Source organism: Neophocaena asiaeorientalis, unplaced genomic scaffold (assembly GCF_003031525.2).
Source record: "Neophocaena asiaeorientalis asiaeorientalis breed wild unplaced genomic scaffold, Neophocaena_asiaeorientalis_V1.1 scaffold41, whole genome shotgun sequence".
Classification (NCBI taxonomy): domain Eukaryota; kingdom Metazoa; phylum Chordata; class Mammalia; order Artiodactyla; family Phocoenidae; genus Neophocaena; species Neophocaena asiaeorientalis.
The window spans coordinates 2,268,101-2,284,882 of record NW_020171994.1 but is presented as its reverse complement, the minus strand read 5'-3'; the positions used below and the strand labels follow the sequence as shown (position 1 = coordinate 2,284,882).

Below are 16,782 nucleotides of genomic sequence, written 5' to 3'. Positions count from 1 at the left end.
TGGGAAATTGGCTTGGCTGAGATGAGATGGTGTCAAATATTTCCAGTGAATTAAAGTTCATAAAACATCTCATGCAACTTGTACATATTTCATGTGACTGAACACTTTGAGGCAATAACCTTTGGCAGCATTTTTCAGGTGGATGACTTAGCATGACTTAAGTTCAGATGAGGTGAGGACCAGAGGCTGGAAGACTGGGAATCCAGAATAAGGACTTTGGACTTGATGAAAGAGTCCATAATGGTGTCATTGAAGATGCGTGATCAAGATTGGAACATTGGCATGTGGCTGGTACACGGAGTGAAGGGGGAAGGAGTCAGGGAGACCATTTAGGAAGCTGCTACAGTAGGCTAGAGGCGAGGAGCTGCGGGCCTGGACCGGGATGGAAGCAGCAGGCTGGAGAAGGGACAAATCTGAGAACTACTGTAGAGACAGAAACACCAGCATTTAGAGCTTGCAGGTGAAGAGCCAGAGGAGGCCCTTATGTATCTCAGGGTAACGTAAGCATGAGAGCAACTTTGTTAGAAGTTCATGTTCAATTGAAGGCCTCTCGTCTCTGCAGCCTGCCATTCCTTTCTAGTGAACCCCCTTTCCAAGTTAACTCTGTGGTACCTATTCAGTATCCTAATTCTGCAAAAATTCAATCCAATGGAAGTCTTAAAGCATTTATTCATTCACCTGATTTTGCAAAATTAGGTGGATGAATAAATGCTATAGGGTTTCTAACTTGGAAGACAAAAGCATGCAATTCATCCTACTGCTAGGGCTTCACAAAAGTGTGACATGTCCAGAGTTTGTTCACATAGAAATGAATGCTTTCTTACTTCATGTCCGCTGTGCCCTTCCTGTGAACCCTGTTCCCTGAGAAAATCTTAGAGCACCAATTTGCTAACTTAATTTGTAAAACGTTAGTGAATCAATGCCCTGAGACTTTTATAGAAGTATTTGAAATTAATTAGCCTTGTCAACTTTTATTTATATAGGCTCTCTTCCAATTATATCTTTTCCCCCCCGCAAGTATAACTTTTCAATGAGATTGATTTTAAACAATAAAACTTAGAGAATCTGTGTAAGATTGAAGAATTTAAATATGTGGGTTTATCATTAACACAGTAGCAAATATGTCAAAGAAACACGCCCCATGAAAAGTGTTTCAAAGAAACACACATCTGTTCTGAGAAAGGTCTGTACCCAATAGTAAGCCCGAAGAGGCTTGTTTGCTTGGTGATGCCAGCAGATAAGCCTGGCAAACCTCGGTGTGACTGAAGAAGCCAGTTTGAGACTCAGCCTAGCCCAGGAGAGCTACTGGACCCTGGCTGCGCTCAGTGAACCTTGGCACGATGGTGTTCACATTTTGGAAGGTCTTTCTGATCCTAAGCTGCCTTGCAGGTAAGGAAAGGATCTGCAACCGACCACAAATCATTGGGAATAGAGTTTCTTTTTAAACTGAAATTGCAAATTTTTACATAGACTATTCCCCTCCTGTGCTTAAAAGGAACTATGATTAGTATGCTGAGTAAAATAATTCTTGGAAATCTTGCTTAGCAAATATGTCCCATGCCGATATTTTGGGGGCCCAGCCTGTAAATAGAATTGTTTTATGTAGTTTCTGAATAAGGATTTTTTTCACAGGAAAATCACAGTATCTTCCTTTTTTTCGTTTGAAAGTTGAATGGATGAATTTACTCAGAAGCTGAAGTTTGTGCCAAGGATACATTTTTCTCTGTTTTACTTGAGCATTTCCTTCAAACTCATTTTGATTGACTTGCTAAGCCTGGCTGGGAGTGCCTGCCGTGCTTTACTATCTAACATTTCTTAAGAGTTGTCCTTTTCCAAACATAAGACTGTGTTTAGGAAAGTATGTGAGTGATCTATCATTGTGCACAGTATGGGTGTTTTTAGGGGTTTGAGTGGAACAAAATTATTTTTAGAGTCAAAATCCTAATGTTGGTAGGCCCAGGAGAGATCACTAATTCAGAAAAACCCCTTGGCCAGTTTTTTCAAATACCGGATACATTTTGAATCTGTTCTTATGATAAATTAGGTCCATGGTAGATACAAGAAGGTTGTTTACCCAAGAAATGATATTTTTAAGCCATCAGTAATATTAGGCAGTTATTAGAATGAGGTTTACTAAGCATATTTAATGACATAAGAAAATGCTCAGGATAAAATATTGAGTGAAAAAGCAGGATATACCCACATTCCTAGAATAAATTACTAGAAGGTTATATACCAAACTGCTCATGGTGATTGCCTCCGGCTGCTGGGATTATAGATGTTTTTTTATCTTATTCTCTGCCTTTTTCATATTTTCCACGGTTTCTACAAAGAATATTACATAATTTTTATAATCAGAAAAAAGTGTTACTTTTCAAAACTATATGGTATTTAGTAATAGTTCTCTAAATGTTCGTTACTGTTTAAACAAACATGTTCCGTGGAGTCACCAGAAGGCAATACTGCATTTATCCAGTGATCTAACCAGGACTTAGAGCTGGAAAAAGCCGCCTTTCTCAATTTCCATCCTGGTGGGAACATATGTTACTATTTTCCCTTTCCCCCAGGGATATTCATTTTAAAACCTTAACTTTAGACAGTGAAAGTCTTTGTTCCTTTTAAAGAGCTTCCAGTCATTAGCTAATTGGGTCGCCCCTGGGCCTTCTGCACTAGCCCTCTAAAAATCACACCTGTAGTCAACACCTACTTCCCTATGTGACGCCTTTCTCTGGCCTATACTAGATGCCAGTTTCAGAACAGTTGCAAGAGTGGTTGTTCACTCTAACAAACATATATATATATATATAATTTTTACTGATTATAAGTGTAAAGTATGGTCTTTGTAGAGAGGTTGGAAATACGGAAATGTATAAATAAGAAAATAAAAGTCACCAGAAATCTTACCAGAGATTTGGGTGAATTTCTTATTTTTTTCCTTTGCAAGTGTATGTATTACATTACAAAATTGGGTTTATACCTTGTATACATTTTTTTTATTGTTTAAAACTTACTTAGATGATGTCAAGATCTTACTTGATTATGACTTTTGGAACAAAGCCCAATCAGAATGACCAATAAATACTTCAGAGACTTTGTTTTTAAATTACTGTAAAACTGGTTTTGTTGGTGTATAGTGTACATATACAACTTAGCTGGCCCAAAGCAAAATGTGGTAGTGTCAGTCTAGTAGATAGAATGGAAATATGGTACAATACATTGTTGTTTGCTTACATAAGTATGGAAGTCAGAGAAAGAAAGAGTTCAGTAATGTATGCCTGGCGTTAGTAGTGTCCATCAGTTGATCCAGAAATGGCTGTGAGGTAACTGGTAATGTTTCCATCCATGTGTAATTTGATGTCCTACCTGGACTTGTTTCCTGGTCAGGAAGAATGTCACATTTTTGGTGTCAAGCATGGTGCCTGGCACATAGTGGGCACATAGGAAAGGTTTACTGGAAGAATTAACTACCTTCCGAAATCTTGCCATTCGTGACATGGATGGACCTTAAGGGCATTATGCAAAGTGAAATAAGTCAGAGAAAGACAAACACTGTATGATCTCACTCGTATGTAGATTTGTATCTAAAAACAAAAAACTGAATTCATAGAAACAGAGAGTATAGCAGTGGTTACCAGGGGTGGTGGGTGTGTGGTAATGTGGAGATGTTGTTCGAAGGGTATAAACTTCCGGTTAGAAGATGAGTAAGTTCTGGGGATCTAATGTACAGCATGGTGACTATAATTGACAATACTGTATTACATGGTTGAAAGTTTTTAAGAGGGTAGATCTTAAATATTGTCACCACAAAAAAGAAAACATAATTATGTGATGTGATGGAAGTGTTAGTTAATGCTATGGTGGTAATCATTTTGAAATATATATCAAATCAACACTTTGTACAGCTTAAACTTACACGATGTTATATGTAAATCATATTTGAATAAAGGTGGAAAAATAAAAGAGTGGATTACCTCCTCAAACCCCAAGCATCCAGAAATGATTTTCACTTACATATATAAAACGAATTTTTTGTACAGGTAAGCATGACTGATTTTATTTTAATGAGAACCTTTCTGCTGACTTCTAAGGAAGTTGGGTTAAATTCTACTTCCGAAAAATAATGTTAATCAAAAATGTCTTCTGCAAAAAAAAAAATGTCTTTTGCAAAAGTTCAAGCATATCATTTTAGATGCTTGTAATATATATTAGTCACCTGTTGGAAAGATATGTTAATGTTGTTTCCATTCTCGGAAGGTACGTGCTATGCATTTTAATGCAGTAATATATTTGAACTTTGGTTTTGCAGTCAGATCCATAAAGTTAGTGATCATTTGGTTATATTATTCCCTAACTCAAAAATGAAGCAATTTTACATGAAGTTGCTGGAAATTAAATCACTTCAAATGCATCAGGTCAAATATGGCTATTTGGTATAATAGGAGAATAATAATCCCCCTACAAGCAAAGTGCCTTCCACATTGTAGGCATTAAATAGATGAATGAACAATCATTACCAAAACATGAGGCATTTAAAATCTTTCTAGAGTGTTGATTAACTCAAGTGTATACAACTTGGATTATTTTCCTTTAATAGTATTCACTGATTTTTAAAAGCAGTCACACATATTTCAACCATGTATGTGTTTTTTTTGGGGGGGTGTTGTTTTTAATTCAGCCAGGTCAGTGAGTGAAATTGCAATTCTGAGTTTTGTTTAAATCAGGTACTAATCTTTATTTTGCTGTTTATTCACAGTCTCGTCAATGTGGAGATTTTTCCTGACTTTTTCAATTTTTAAATAATTTAGACTAAATGAATCCAAAGGGAGGGAACATTTTTTTTCCTGACACACACAGAATCACTTTCAGTTTAAGACTAAATTTGTACTGTTCACTAGCCACATGTGGCTATTTAAATATAAACGAATTCAAATGAAATAAAATAAGAAATTCTGTTCTTCAGTAGCCACATTTCACGTGTTCCATAGCTACACGTGGGCAATGGCTACTGAACTGGACAGCACAGCTGTAGAACATTTCCATCATCACAGAAAGTTCTATTGGACACTAAGTAGTGTGCACTAATTGAATTATGTGACTTTTTTTTTGAAGTTCATCTGGAAATATATAACTCAGCTCTGAAGTGTATTGTCATTGTATTAGAGAGGGACGCTTTCTGAAAACTGTCTTTTCTTCAGAATTTAAGGACTGATTATGGTTCTGAGTATTGGGAATCAGGGCAATAAAAATGGCCTGGAAATATTGCCTTGCCAATTGTCACCTATTTACAGAACAATGTGTCGTATTCTTAAAAATATGTTGTCTCACAGTAGATTTGGAGGTTACCGTACTTATTCCGAGGTGATGTTGTTGAGCTTTTACAGATCTCGATTTACATATTTATATGTCTTCTATTAAAAATACGTTGAAAATCCCAAATCCTTGATTTTCATTTGCCTCCATCCTGGTCTGTACTATAAATGGTTCCTCATGCGTTGACATGGCAGGCAGAGACTGTGTCTGTCTTGTTCATTAGTATTTCCCCAGTGTTAGCACTGTTTGTGGCAGAAAATAGGTGCTCAACAGATACTAACTGATAGGCATCAAGGCTTCTTCCATGGCTTACCTTGTGTGAGAATTGTGTTTACTCTGCCTTCAGGCGCTTTTGTCGAGGGTAGCCCTTAAAGGCTTTTTTGGTTTGTTTTTGGTTTTGTTCTTTTTTTGCCTTACCTATCATAAATTATTACCATTAGCCAATCCCATAATAGATACTGGGACATAAACTAGAGAACAAAAATGATGGCCAAATAATATCTTCAAAAATCCCTTTTTTAGGGGAAAGTTTATGGAAACTTTAATGGCCACCGAATCCCCATTCTATCCCTTTAATTTTGGATGCTTTAAAGACATTTGGAAGTCACTATTTGGGCATAGCCAGAGATGGATGTGGCTAACTTCCAGGAGAAATGAGATGAGCTTCTGAGGGCAGGAGAGAGTCACTTAGCTTTCTCCAGTGAACTTTCCATCAGAAAATGTAGCTGATTTCTGCAGGCCAATTTTGTTTTGGGGATAGGCATTATGGGAACCAGGAACACATAAGGAGGAGAACATTGGGAAAGGGAAAACTGCATGGAGTTAGAAGGTGCTGCATCGGTGTCTACCCTAAAACACTTCTCTCAATTCATCAAGACATTGGTTGCCATGTAAACAGCCAACTCTAACAGAGAAGCAGCTGGACCAGATGGCCTGGCTGTGACAAAGAACATGGCTATTGAATCCAGGAAACCAAGGGTAATCAGTACCATGGTTTGCTTTTTCTTTAAAATTTTCAAAATGTTTAATTCTCTGAGTTCCTTTTGCCTGACCACTGTCATTAAGAAAAAATAAAATTAAAGTCGTCTTTGGGAAGGGGGCCAGGAATTTGTCTTTCTGTACTATTTCCTCTGATCTTCCCACCATCTTTGTATCCTCATCCTGTCCCAACCTGGAAGGCAGCTAGCGTTCTCACTCTAGCCCCCCTGCAGCATAGAGAGCACCTCTTAAACTTGACCTTTTCTAATACCTGCCTGACAGTCTTATGTTCCATCCTGGAAAGCTTCTATACTCTGACTTCGCAATGGATAATAACCAGTTATTACGATGAGCCAATGCCTCTATAGTGTTACCCAAAGTATTGTCCGCTATAACATCCCTTGGGAAAATGTTTACATAGTACTAAGGATTTCAAGTACAGTGGTAGGCTGGATTTTGGGGTAGGGAGCTCTTTGGTATTCCTCTAAATCGTATGGGAAGCCGATCCTTTTCTAAGGCCAATAGTTCTCTTAGGCCCCTTTTACAATCTTAAATCTTGAGGGAGATTTCTGGTTTGGACAAAATGACATAGATCTGTGTCTCCTTGCTTCTCCCTGCTAAGCACAAGTATAAACCCTCCCTGGAAATAATGCAAGAGACAACCAAGGGAGAACTCTGAAAGATAGTAAGAAGAAAGCAAACTGGCTTGGACCCTGGGAACTACAGAGAGGCAGGGTATCTTATGCCTCTTTACCCAAAGGAGGAAGGGGCCCCAGTCCTGGCATTTCTTGATCCTAACATAGCAGCCCACAGGGAGACTGATTCTTCCCCCAAACTGAGTGGGGGTCCCTCTAACATCAGATGAGCTCAACACCACTGGCAAGGGGCAATCATCAGGAGACCCACCAACTATAGTAGACAAAAGAAGCAATCTCCTTCCTCACTGAGCCTGAGACTCCCTACTTTCACCTAGCAACACTGAGGAGGGAGGGTGGAACAGACAAGAGGGGTGAAGCCACAGAAAGTATCCGGTTCTAGAAGGCTCTTTGTCTCTCCTCCCCCACAAAGAGACACCAGGGCAGCTGGGGGTTCCAATAGGAGTGTCCTGCCATACCTGTCTCCCACTGAGAGATACGCAGAAACCTGACCTAGGGAAATGCTTCCACGTGCTCAGGCAATGGGGTCAGAGATAAATAGAAGCCCTGGTGACCCCAGATAACCAAACAGACCAAAACAACACCACAAAAGTTAAACTGGCATTAGAAATATGCAAAAGTAGGCCAAGACCTGTGTGCAAAACATAAAACAAAATAAAAGTGACTGTCTGCTAAAATAAAAGATTTAAGTAGGAGTTTTCTAACATAATGCCTGTAGGTTTTGACAAATGTATAATCACATGTATCTACCATTATATTATCGTACAGAGTATTTTCACTGCCCTAAAAATCCTCTGTGCTCCACTTATTGATGTCTTCCTCTACACCAACCCCTGTCAACCACTCATCTTTTTACTGTCTGCATAGTTTTGCCTTTTCCACAATGTCATATGGTTGGAATCATACAGTGTGTAGCCTTTTCAAATTGGCTTATTTCACTTAGGAATATGCATTTAAGGTTCCTCCATGTCTTTTTATGGCTTGATAGCTCATTTCTTTTTAGCACTGAATAATATTGTCAGTGTCTGGATGTACCACAGTTTATTAATCCATTCACTTACTGAAGGACATCTTGGTTGCTTCCAAGTTTGGGCAGTTATAAATAAGCTGCTATATACCTGTGTGCAGATTTTTGTGTAGACGTAAGTCTTCAACTTCTTTGGTTAAATATCAAGGAACACAATTGCTGGATAGTATGGTAAGAGTATGTTTAGTTTTGTAAGAAACCACCAAACTGTCTCAAAATGCCTGTACCATTTTACATTCCCACCAGCAACAAATGTTACTGGTGCTCCACGTCCTCATCAGCATTCAATGTGTCACTGTTGTGAATTTTTTTAAAAAGTTTAAAAAATTTTTGGCTGCGCTGTTCAGCATGTGGAATCTTAGTTCCCCGACCAGGGATCGAACCCGTGCCCCCTCCATTAGAAGCGCGGAGTCTTAACCACTGGACCACCAGGGAAGTCCCCCAGTAGTGTTGTTTTAATTTGCATTTCCCTGATGACATAAAATGTGGAGCATCTTTTCATATGCTCATTTGCCATCTATATAGCACCTTTGGTGAGATGTCTCTTTAAGGTCTTTGCCATTTTTTAATCTGGTTGTTTGCTTTCTTATTATTGAGTTTTAAGAGTTCTTTGTATATTTTGGATAATGGTCCTTTATTATCTTTGTCTTCTGTAAATAGTTTCTCTGTGGCTTGTCTTTTCATTCTCTTGACAGTGTCTTTCACAGAGCAGTTTTAATTTTAATGAAATTCAGCTTATCAATTTTTTCTTTCATGGATCATGCTTTTGGTGTCATCATCAAACCCAAGGTCATCTAGTTTTCTCTTATGTTATGTTGTAGGAGTTTTATACCTTTGCTTTTTACATTTAGATCTGTGATCCATTTTGAGATAATTTTTGTGAAATGTGTAAGTTCTATGTCTAGATTCTTTTTTTTTTTTTTTTGGCAGATGGAAATCCAGTTGTTCCAGCACCATTTATTGGGAAGATTTTCTTTCCTCCATTGTATTGCCTTTGCTCCTTTGTCAAAGATCAGTTGACTATATTTATGTGGGTCTACTTCTGGCCTCTCTATTCTGTTCCATTGATCTATTTGTCTATTCTTTCATCAGTATTACACAGTCTTGATTACTATAGCTTTATAGGAAGTCTTTAAGTTGGTTACTGTCAGTCCTCCAACTTTGTTTTTCTCCTTCAGTATTTGTCTTGGTTATTCTGGGTCTTTTGCCTCGCCATATAAACTTTGGAAAAACTTTGTTGCTATCCACATAATAACTTGCTGGGATTTTGACTGCGATTACATTGAGTCCATAGATTAAGTTGGGAAGAACTGATATCTCGGAAATATTGAGTCTTCCTTAAACATGGAATATCCCTCCATTTATTAATTCTTGTCTGATTTCTTTCATCAGAATTTTTTAGTTTTCCTCATACAGATCTTGTACATATTTTGTTAGACTTACACTGAAGTATTTCATTTCTGGGGGTGCTAATGTAAATTGTATTGTGTTTTTTTAATTTTAATTTTATTATAGTATAGTTGATTTACAAAGTTGTGTTAGTTTCAGGTGTACAGCAAAGTGATTCAGTTATACATATACATGTATTCATTCTTTTTAAGATTCTTTTCCCATATAGGTTATCCCAGAATATTGAGTAGAGTCCTGTTTATAGATAGGAAAGCGATAAAGTTTTGTACATTAACCTTGTATCCCGAAAATTTGCAGTAATCATTTATTAGTTCCAGGAGATTTTTGCTGATTCTTTTGGATTTTCTACATAGGCAGTCATGTCATCTCTTGTTTCCTTCACAATCTGTATACCTTTTATTCCTTTTTTGTGTCTTATTGCATTAGCTAGGCTTCCAGTATGAGGTTGAAAAGGAGTGATGAAAGGGGATATCCTTGCCTTGTTCCTGACCTTAGTAGGAAAGCGTCTAGTTTTTCACTATTAAGTATGATGTTAGCTGTAGGGTTTTTGTAAATGCTCTTCATCAAGTTGAAGAAGTCCTCTGTTCCTAGTTTATTGAGAACTTTTATCATGAATGCATGTTGGATTTTGTCAAATGCTTTCTCTGAATAAATTGATATGATCATGTGATATTTTTCTTCAGCCTATTGCTGTGATGAGTTACATTAATCAATTTTCAAGTGTTGAACCAGCCTTGCATACTTGGGGTAAACCATTCAGTGTAATCTCTCATATCAACAGGCTAACTTAAAAAAAAAAGAGCATATCAATTGATACAGAAAAAGTACCTGACAAAATCCAACACCCATTTATGAAAGAGAGAAACCAAAACAACAAAACAAAAAACCCAAGACCTCTTAGCATGTTAGGAATAGACGATGTATTAGTTTCCAAAAGCTGCTGCAGCAAATCGCCATAAACTGGGTGGCTTAAAACAGACAAATTTATTCTCTCACAGTTCTGGAGGCCAAAATTCCAAAGTCAAAGTGCTGGCAGAATTGATTCTGGAGAATCCATGCCATGCCTTTCTCCTAGCTGGCTGCTAGCAATTCTTGGCGTTCCTTGGCTTGTATATGCATCGCTCCAATTTCTGACTCCATCTTCACATGGCCTTTCCTTCTATGTATCTGTGTGACAAATCTCACTGTCCTTGTTCTTATAATGACAGCAGTCATTGGGTTTAGGCCCCACCTTAAATCCAGGGTGATCTATGTCATCATTAATTACATTGCAAAGACCCTGTTTCCAAATAAGGTCACATTCACAGGCGCCAGGGATTAGCACTTGTTCGTATCCTTTTGGGGGCCCTAATTCAACCCATGGCAGAATTCCCTTAACTTGATAAAGAACATCTACAAATATCCTATAGCTAACATTGTATTTAATGGTGAAATACTGAATGCTTTTCCCCTAAGACTGGGGACAAGGCAAGGATGTCTACTTTCTCAACTCTCTTATTCAATAAAATACTGGAAGTTATAGCTGCTGTAATAAGGCAATAAAAATTAATTAAAGACATACAGATAGGAAAGGAAGAAATAAAGTTCGCTCTACCCAACAAAAGACTAGCATCTAGGTTGTATAGAGAACTCTCAAAATTCAACAGTAAAAAATTAAGCAATCAGAAAATGGGCAAGAGACATGAAAGACATTTTGCTGAGGAAGATATACAAATGGCAAATAATCACAGGAAAAGTTATTTAGCATCATTAATTTGCATTAGGGAAATGCAAATTAAAATCACAATAATATATTACTACGCACCTATTAGAATGGCTAAATTAGAAAACAGTGACAGCACCAAATGCTGATGAGGATGTGGAGAGGCTGAACCACTCATACACTTTGGAAAACGCAGCAATTGCACTCTTGGGAATTTATCCCAGAGACATGGGAATTTATCCTCATACAAAAATCTGTACATGAATGTTTGTTGGAGTTTTATTCAACTGCTAAAAACTAGAGACAACCCAGATGTCCCTAAATGGGTAAATGGTTAAACAAATCATGGTACATACATAACATTGAATGTTACTGAGCAATAAAAGGCAATGAACTACTGATACACAGAACAATTTGGATGAATTCCTAGGTAATTATGCTGAGTGAAAAAAAGCTAATCAGCAAAAAGGTTACCATGCTTCCGTTTATGCAACATTTATGAAATGACAAAATTTTAGAAATGGAAGACAGATTAGTGGTTGCCAATGCTTAGGATCAGGGATGGGGTACAGGAGGGAGGTGAGTGTGATTATGGAAGGGAAATATGAGGGATCTTTGTGGTGGTGGACTGTTCAGTATCTTGACTGTGGTTGTGGATACACAAACCTACACATGTGATACAATTGTGTAGAATTAAATGCATACACACACAGGAGTACAAGTAAAACTGGAGAAACCGGAAATGAATAAAATCGGGGGACTGTATCAATGTCAGTGTCCTGGTTGTGATATTATACAGTAGTTTTACAAAATAAGTTACCATGGGGTTGCTGAGTAAAATGTACATGGGATCTCCATCTTATTTCTTAGAATTGCGTGTGATACTATTATCCCAATAAATTTTCAATTAAATATTGTTGAGGGCCCCAAAGACTTTTTGCTATGTAGGTTATTTCTATCTATATTTATTGTATTAGAAAATAAAACTAAAAGAAATTTAAACACAAAAATACACAAACATGCATTCCATTAGCCACTAGAGGAATATCATTACTTGTCATGTAACTGCTGGAACACTCCGTTGTACACTCATGAGAAGATGAGAGTGAAAAAAATAACAACTTAGTATTATTATGAACATCATTTTGATCTTGTAGCCTCCCCAAAATGGTCTCAGGGCTAGGATGACCAACTCATCTAGTTTTACTGGGACTTTCCTGGTTTAAGCACTGAAAGTCCTGGCAAAACCAGTATAGCTTGCCTGAGACTCACCTGGTTTTAAAACTGAAAGTGCCATATCTACAGAACCTCATCAGCCCTGGGCAAACTGAATTGGCTGTTCTCCATACTCGTGGACTTTTTGGGTCCTTGGACAATGCTTTAAGAACCTCTTTGTTAGGCCATCCTTACACAGAAGAAATTCCCAGTTCAGTGTTATTACCTCACCATCACGTAGGAGTTGAACATCTTCACATTGTAATTTGTTAGAAACTCCCCTACCCCATGCCAGTTGCTTGCTCGACTTTCCTATATGGTTCATTCTACATTCTCCTTACCTTGGATTCCCCAAATAAGATGTCATTGAAAGTGCTTTGTAATGAAAAAAATGTCATCAGAATGTGAGTGTGTACCATCGTTTTTTGATGATTATCTTTTCAGGTCCAGTTCGTGGAGTGCAAGTGACCATCCCAGACGATTTTGTGAATGTGACTGTCGGATCTGATGTCACTCTCATCTGCACCTACACCACCACTGTGGCCTCACTGGACAAGCTTTCCATCCAGTGGACATTCTTCCATAAGGAGTCACAGCCAGTTTCTGTAAGGACTTCTTCCCCCTAAACTCCTCTCCTTTGGTAGTTCTGACATAAACTGTTGGGGTCAGTGTGAGAAGAAGGAATGGTAAGCCAGTGGCAACAGGAGCAGAACCTCAGATGCAAGGTGTTTGAAGATAGCTGTTTAGGGAAGATCATCATCTAAGTGACTTTGCTTTTGTCCTCTCCTCATATTCAGTTACAGCCTGTTATCTCAATTCTGTGTAGGTCAACATCAAGTATATCATGCATTCTAGAGTAGACAGGAAGGGTCTTTCTCACAGGTGAAATGAGCAGTAGTTCTGAAAGGGCTTCTCCCATCCCCCAAATCTCTCCCTATTATTTCCAGAAAACCCCAGTTCAAATATATGTCCTAGTTGATCTGCAAATCTCTGTCAAACTTAATATCTGGGCTCTGCCTGTCAAGTGAGCTAGCTCATTGTGACAGACTGAGTCCTGATGGAATGAGACTCTCCAGGTGGGTGGATAAGGGCAAAGTAGTAATGAACCTTGGGAAATAAAAGGCATCTGGAGGCCAGAGGATAAGAGACAGGAGGGGAGGCTAGGGTCTGGGGAAGAGGTTGCTGGAGGAGGGTGGGTGAAAGTCAAAGGAGGAGGATAATTCTACTTGCAAGCTGCCTATTCCCAGATTTTTTTCATCTGGCCCTAAGGGTAATGCCTTCTTTAAATTAGTCCAGGGACTAAAATGGTATACTCAAAAGTATGTGTGTGTGTGTGCATGTATATGCACATGTACGCATGTGCATGCACTCACGCATGTGAGTGTGCAAGCATGTATGCCAACACATATCCCTTGAGGGAAAAAGTCTGTAGTTTTCATCAGATTTTCAGAAGGATGTATGATCCAAAACAAGGAGTTCAGAGAAGAGACAAATCAGTGTGGTTTGGATATAGTGGAGTTGGGCCTTGAAGGAAAGCAAGGGTTCTGATTATAGAAAGACAGAGGGAGAGGCGAGTTGAGCGGGCTAGAGGAGGCCCAAGGGCAGACGTGGAGAAGAAGGAGGGCCAGTGTCTCTTCAGCCATCACTGGTCTTTTGGTCTTTTGTCTTTACCAAAGGTCCTGAATATTTGTTTAGCAGGAAACATCGTTCAAGGGGAGACTATCAATGCCACCCTCTAATCAAAGTTCAACAATTTTGCTCAGTACTGGTTACCTTAGACAAGTATCTGAATCACTGTGCCTCTCTTCTAAACATGGTAGAATAGTAATATTCTTCTACATGGGCAGTACACCATGTAGCATTCAGTTCTCAGATCCACCCACTTTTTTTTTTTTACATCTTAATTGGAGTAAAATTGCTTTACAATGGTGTGTTAGTTTCTGCCTTATAACAAAGTGAATCAGTTATACACCTTATGTATGGTATCATGTCATCTGCAAACAGTGACAGCTTTACTTCTTCTTTTCCAATCTGGATTCCTTTTATTTCCTTTTCTTCTCTGATTGCTGTGGCTAAAACTTCCAAAACCATGTTGAATAAGAGTGGTGAGAGTGGGCAACCTTGTCTTGTTCCTGATCTTAGTGGAAATGCTTTCAGTTTTTCACCATTGAGGACGATGTTGGCTGTGGGTTTGTCATATATGGCCTTTATTATGTTGAGGAAAGTTCCCTCTATGCCTACTCTCTGCAGGTTTTTTTATTATAAATGGGTGTTGAATTTTGTCGAAAGCTTTCACCCACTTCTGATCAGACACAGCACGGCCCATGCCTCGATAGGGAGGGTATGAAGGAAAAGGCAGTCAGTCAGTGTCTAAAAATGGTGCATGCAAGAGAAGCTTGGGAAGGATGTAGTTGGACCTGTCAGGCAAGAACACCTGTACTGGACCCCTTCATTGTTTGGGGTCTCTAGGACAATGGCACCAGCTTTTAGGAGCAGGATGGGAGGGCCTGAGTTTGGTAACAATTCAGATCAGCACAAGCCCCTGGCAAAGCTGGGACAGTCTTGAGTTTGCCTTCTCATGCCCATGTCTGGAATTCCTTTCAGCTTCCTCCAAAAGGCTTTGGGACCTGTGGCTGCCTTGAGCAGGGCAGTGGTCAACTCTTGTCATAAGTTCATCTTCTTTTCCTCCCCCAAGATCATTGTGTTAAAGGAGCAGTTGACTCCAAGATCTAGTATTTCTCAGTACCCAGGAGAGACTATCATCTCTTACTGACTATCCCTGCCATGGGGTTCCTTTGTGAATGGGGGCTATGGAAGTATTCCATAAGTCTTCTGACCAGGAGCCAGGGTGTTCATTAGCATGGTATTTCTCTTAGAGAAGCCCTCCTCTCAGAAGACATGGACAGATTCAGATAGTCAGTCCCTCAGCAGGGAGTCACAGCTGAAGCCTCTAGGCCCCAGAACAGGCAGGCTAGCATAGAAGTTTTGGTTCCCCTCTGATCACATGAATGGCCTCCTCTACCATCCAGCTAGTCACTGGTTAAAGTACAGAGACTTCTCCTGCCCATGAACAGAACAGGCATTGACCCTACTTAGCATGAGTCTCTCAAACAACACTTACTCTTCCAGAATAGCCACAGTGGAAGAAACCCTGTGCCATCTTCACCTTTCTAACACACATATAATGTGGACAACTTCTTTCTAGAACCTAGTATCTTTATATTCCATGGCCGCTCAGATTCTTCCAACTTGGCCTCTGCAGATAGCATTATATCAAATGCTTTTCAGATGTTGGTGGAGTGAGGGTGCTTCATCTCCTCAGGGGCATTTGAAAATGGGAGGAGTATTGGTTTAAGTGTTATAAATGGGAGTCACTACCAGCATTTAGTGGGTGGTGGCTAGAGAGGCTGATTGTCTTGCAATATGTAGGAGAGACCCACACAGGAAAGAATTGTCTGCCCCAAATGCCAGTGTGGCTCCCACTGAGAAACACTCCAAGTTCTACTCTTCCCGCCACCCCTTCCCATCAAAGTTTATCTATTCTGTGTCCCATTCCCTCAGGTGTCTATCCTTGTTAAATCTGATAAATTAGTGTAATGCTAAGGTGTTAAGGACTGGCGATCGTTCACTTTGTTGTCTCCCGAAGAAAATAATTTAAGCCGAACCTTCCATGCTTCAAAGAAGCAGTTCGGTTGGTGGGTGTCTCAGGCAAATGGCAGGCTGGGAAGGGAGTGGTTTGGAGGCAGGGAAGGCTTCCTTTTGGTGTTATATTCCTTCCACGTGCAATCCCAGCCCCCCTATGCAGTCTAGAGAAAATTCTGGGCTTGAGACCACTGCCACTCTATACTCCTCACCTCCCATGGCTAGCGCCTTTATGAACAGTGCAGGAAAGCAAGAAGCTGGAAGGGAAAGAATGGGTGGTTTGCTGTGAACTTCCATGCCCTCCTCATTTCCAAAATGTACCCACAAAGCAGCTCTGGAAGCTAAAGGCATTTATTAACTCCAACTCAGACTCAAACAGAAAGCAGACTGAATTCTTTCAACCCTTCTTGTTTATACTCCAGCTTCTAGTTAGAGAGCAGTGTCACAAAGCTGAGGGGAAAGAAATCTTTTTGGACAAATCTGGCTCCCAGCTGCATGGCCTCCTGTGAATAGGAACTTGGCACAGTAGGAAGAGAAAGGCTGTCATTGCAGCTGGCAGCCGTCGAAGGCCTCATGCGGTGAACCCACTCGGCATGGGAAGCATCATGCCAATGGATAGCAGCAACTGGCAGGAGAAGGGCTGGGTTGGAGTAGCGGATGGGATGGCCCCAAGAGGGGAAGTTTGCCTGGGAATCAGCTTCCTCGTCTAAGGCAGGGCTATGAGTGCCGTGTTAAGGTATTCAGTGGGAATTGGGAGGTCTGGATTCTAGGTCTGACTACAAATTGTGTGACCTTGGGAAGATCACTTCCTCTACTGGGGCCCTCAGTGTCCTTTTCTGTAA

The 16,782-nt window shown here is 39.6% G+C and overlaps 1 protein-coding gene across 1 annotated transcript in view; it reads left to right on the top strand.

Moving 5' to 3' along the window:
• The first annotated feature begins 1,185 nt into the window (after window positions 1-1,185).
• The window catches only part of VSIG1 (V-set and immunoglobulin domain containing 1), a 31,565-nt gene continuing 15,968 nt past the window's right edge, over window positions 1,186-16,782 (top strand). Inside the window, exons 1-2 of the mRNA XM_024748602.1 lie at window positions 1,186-1,389; window positions 12,743-12,903. Of these exons, the coding sequence (XP_024604370.1) occupies window positions 1,341-1,389; window positions 12,743-12,903 (210 nt within the window). The 5' untranslated portion in view covers window positions 1,186-1,340. The remainder of the gene's footprint in view (window positions 1,390-12,742; window positions 12,904-16,782) is intronic.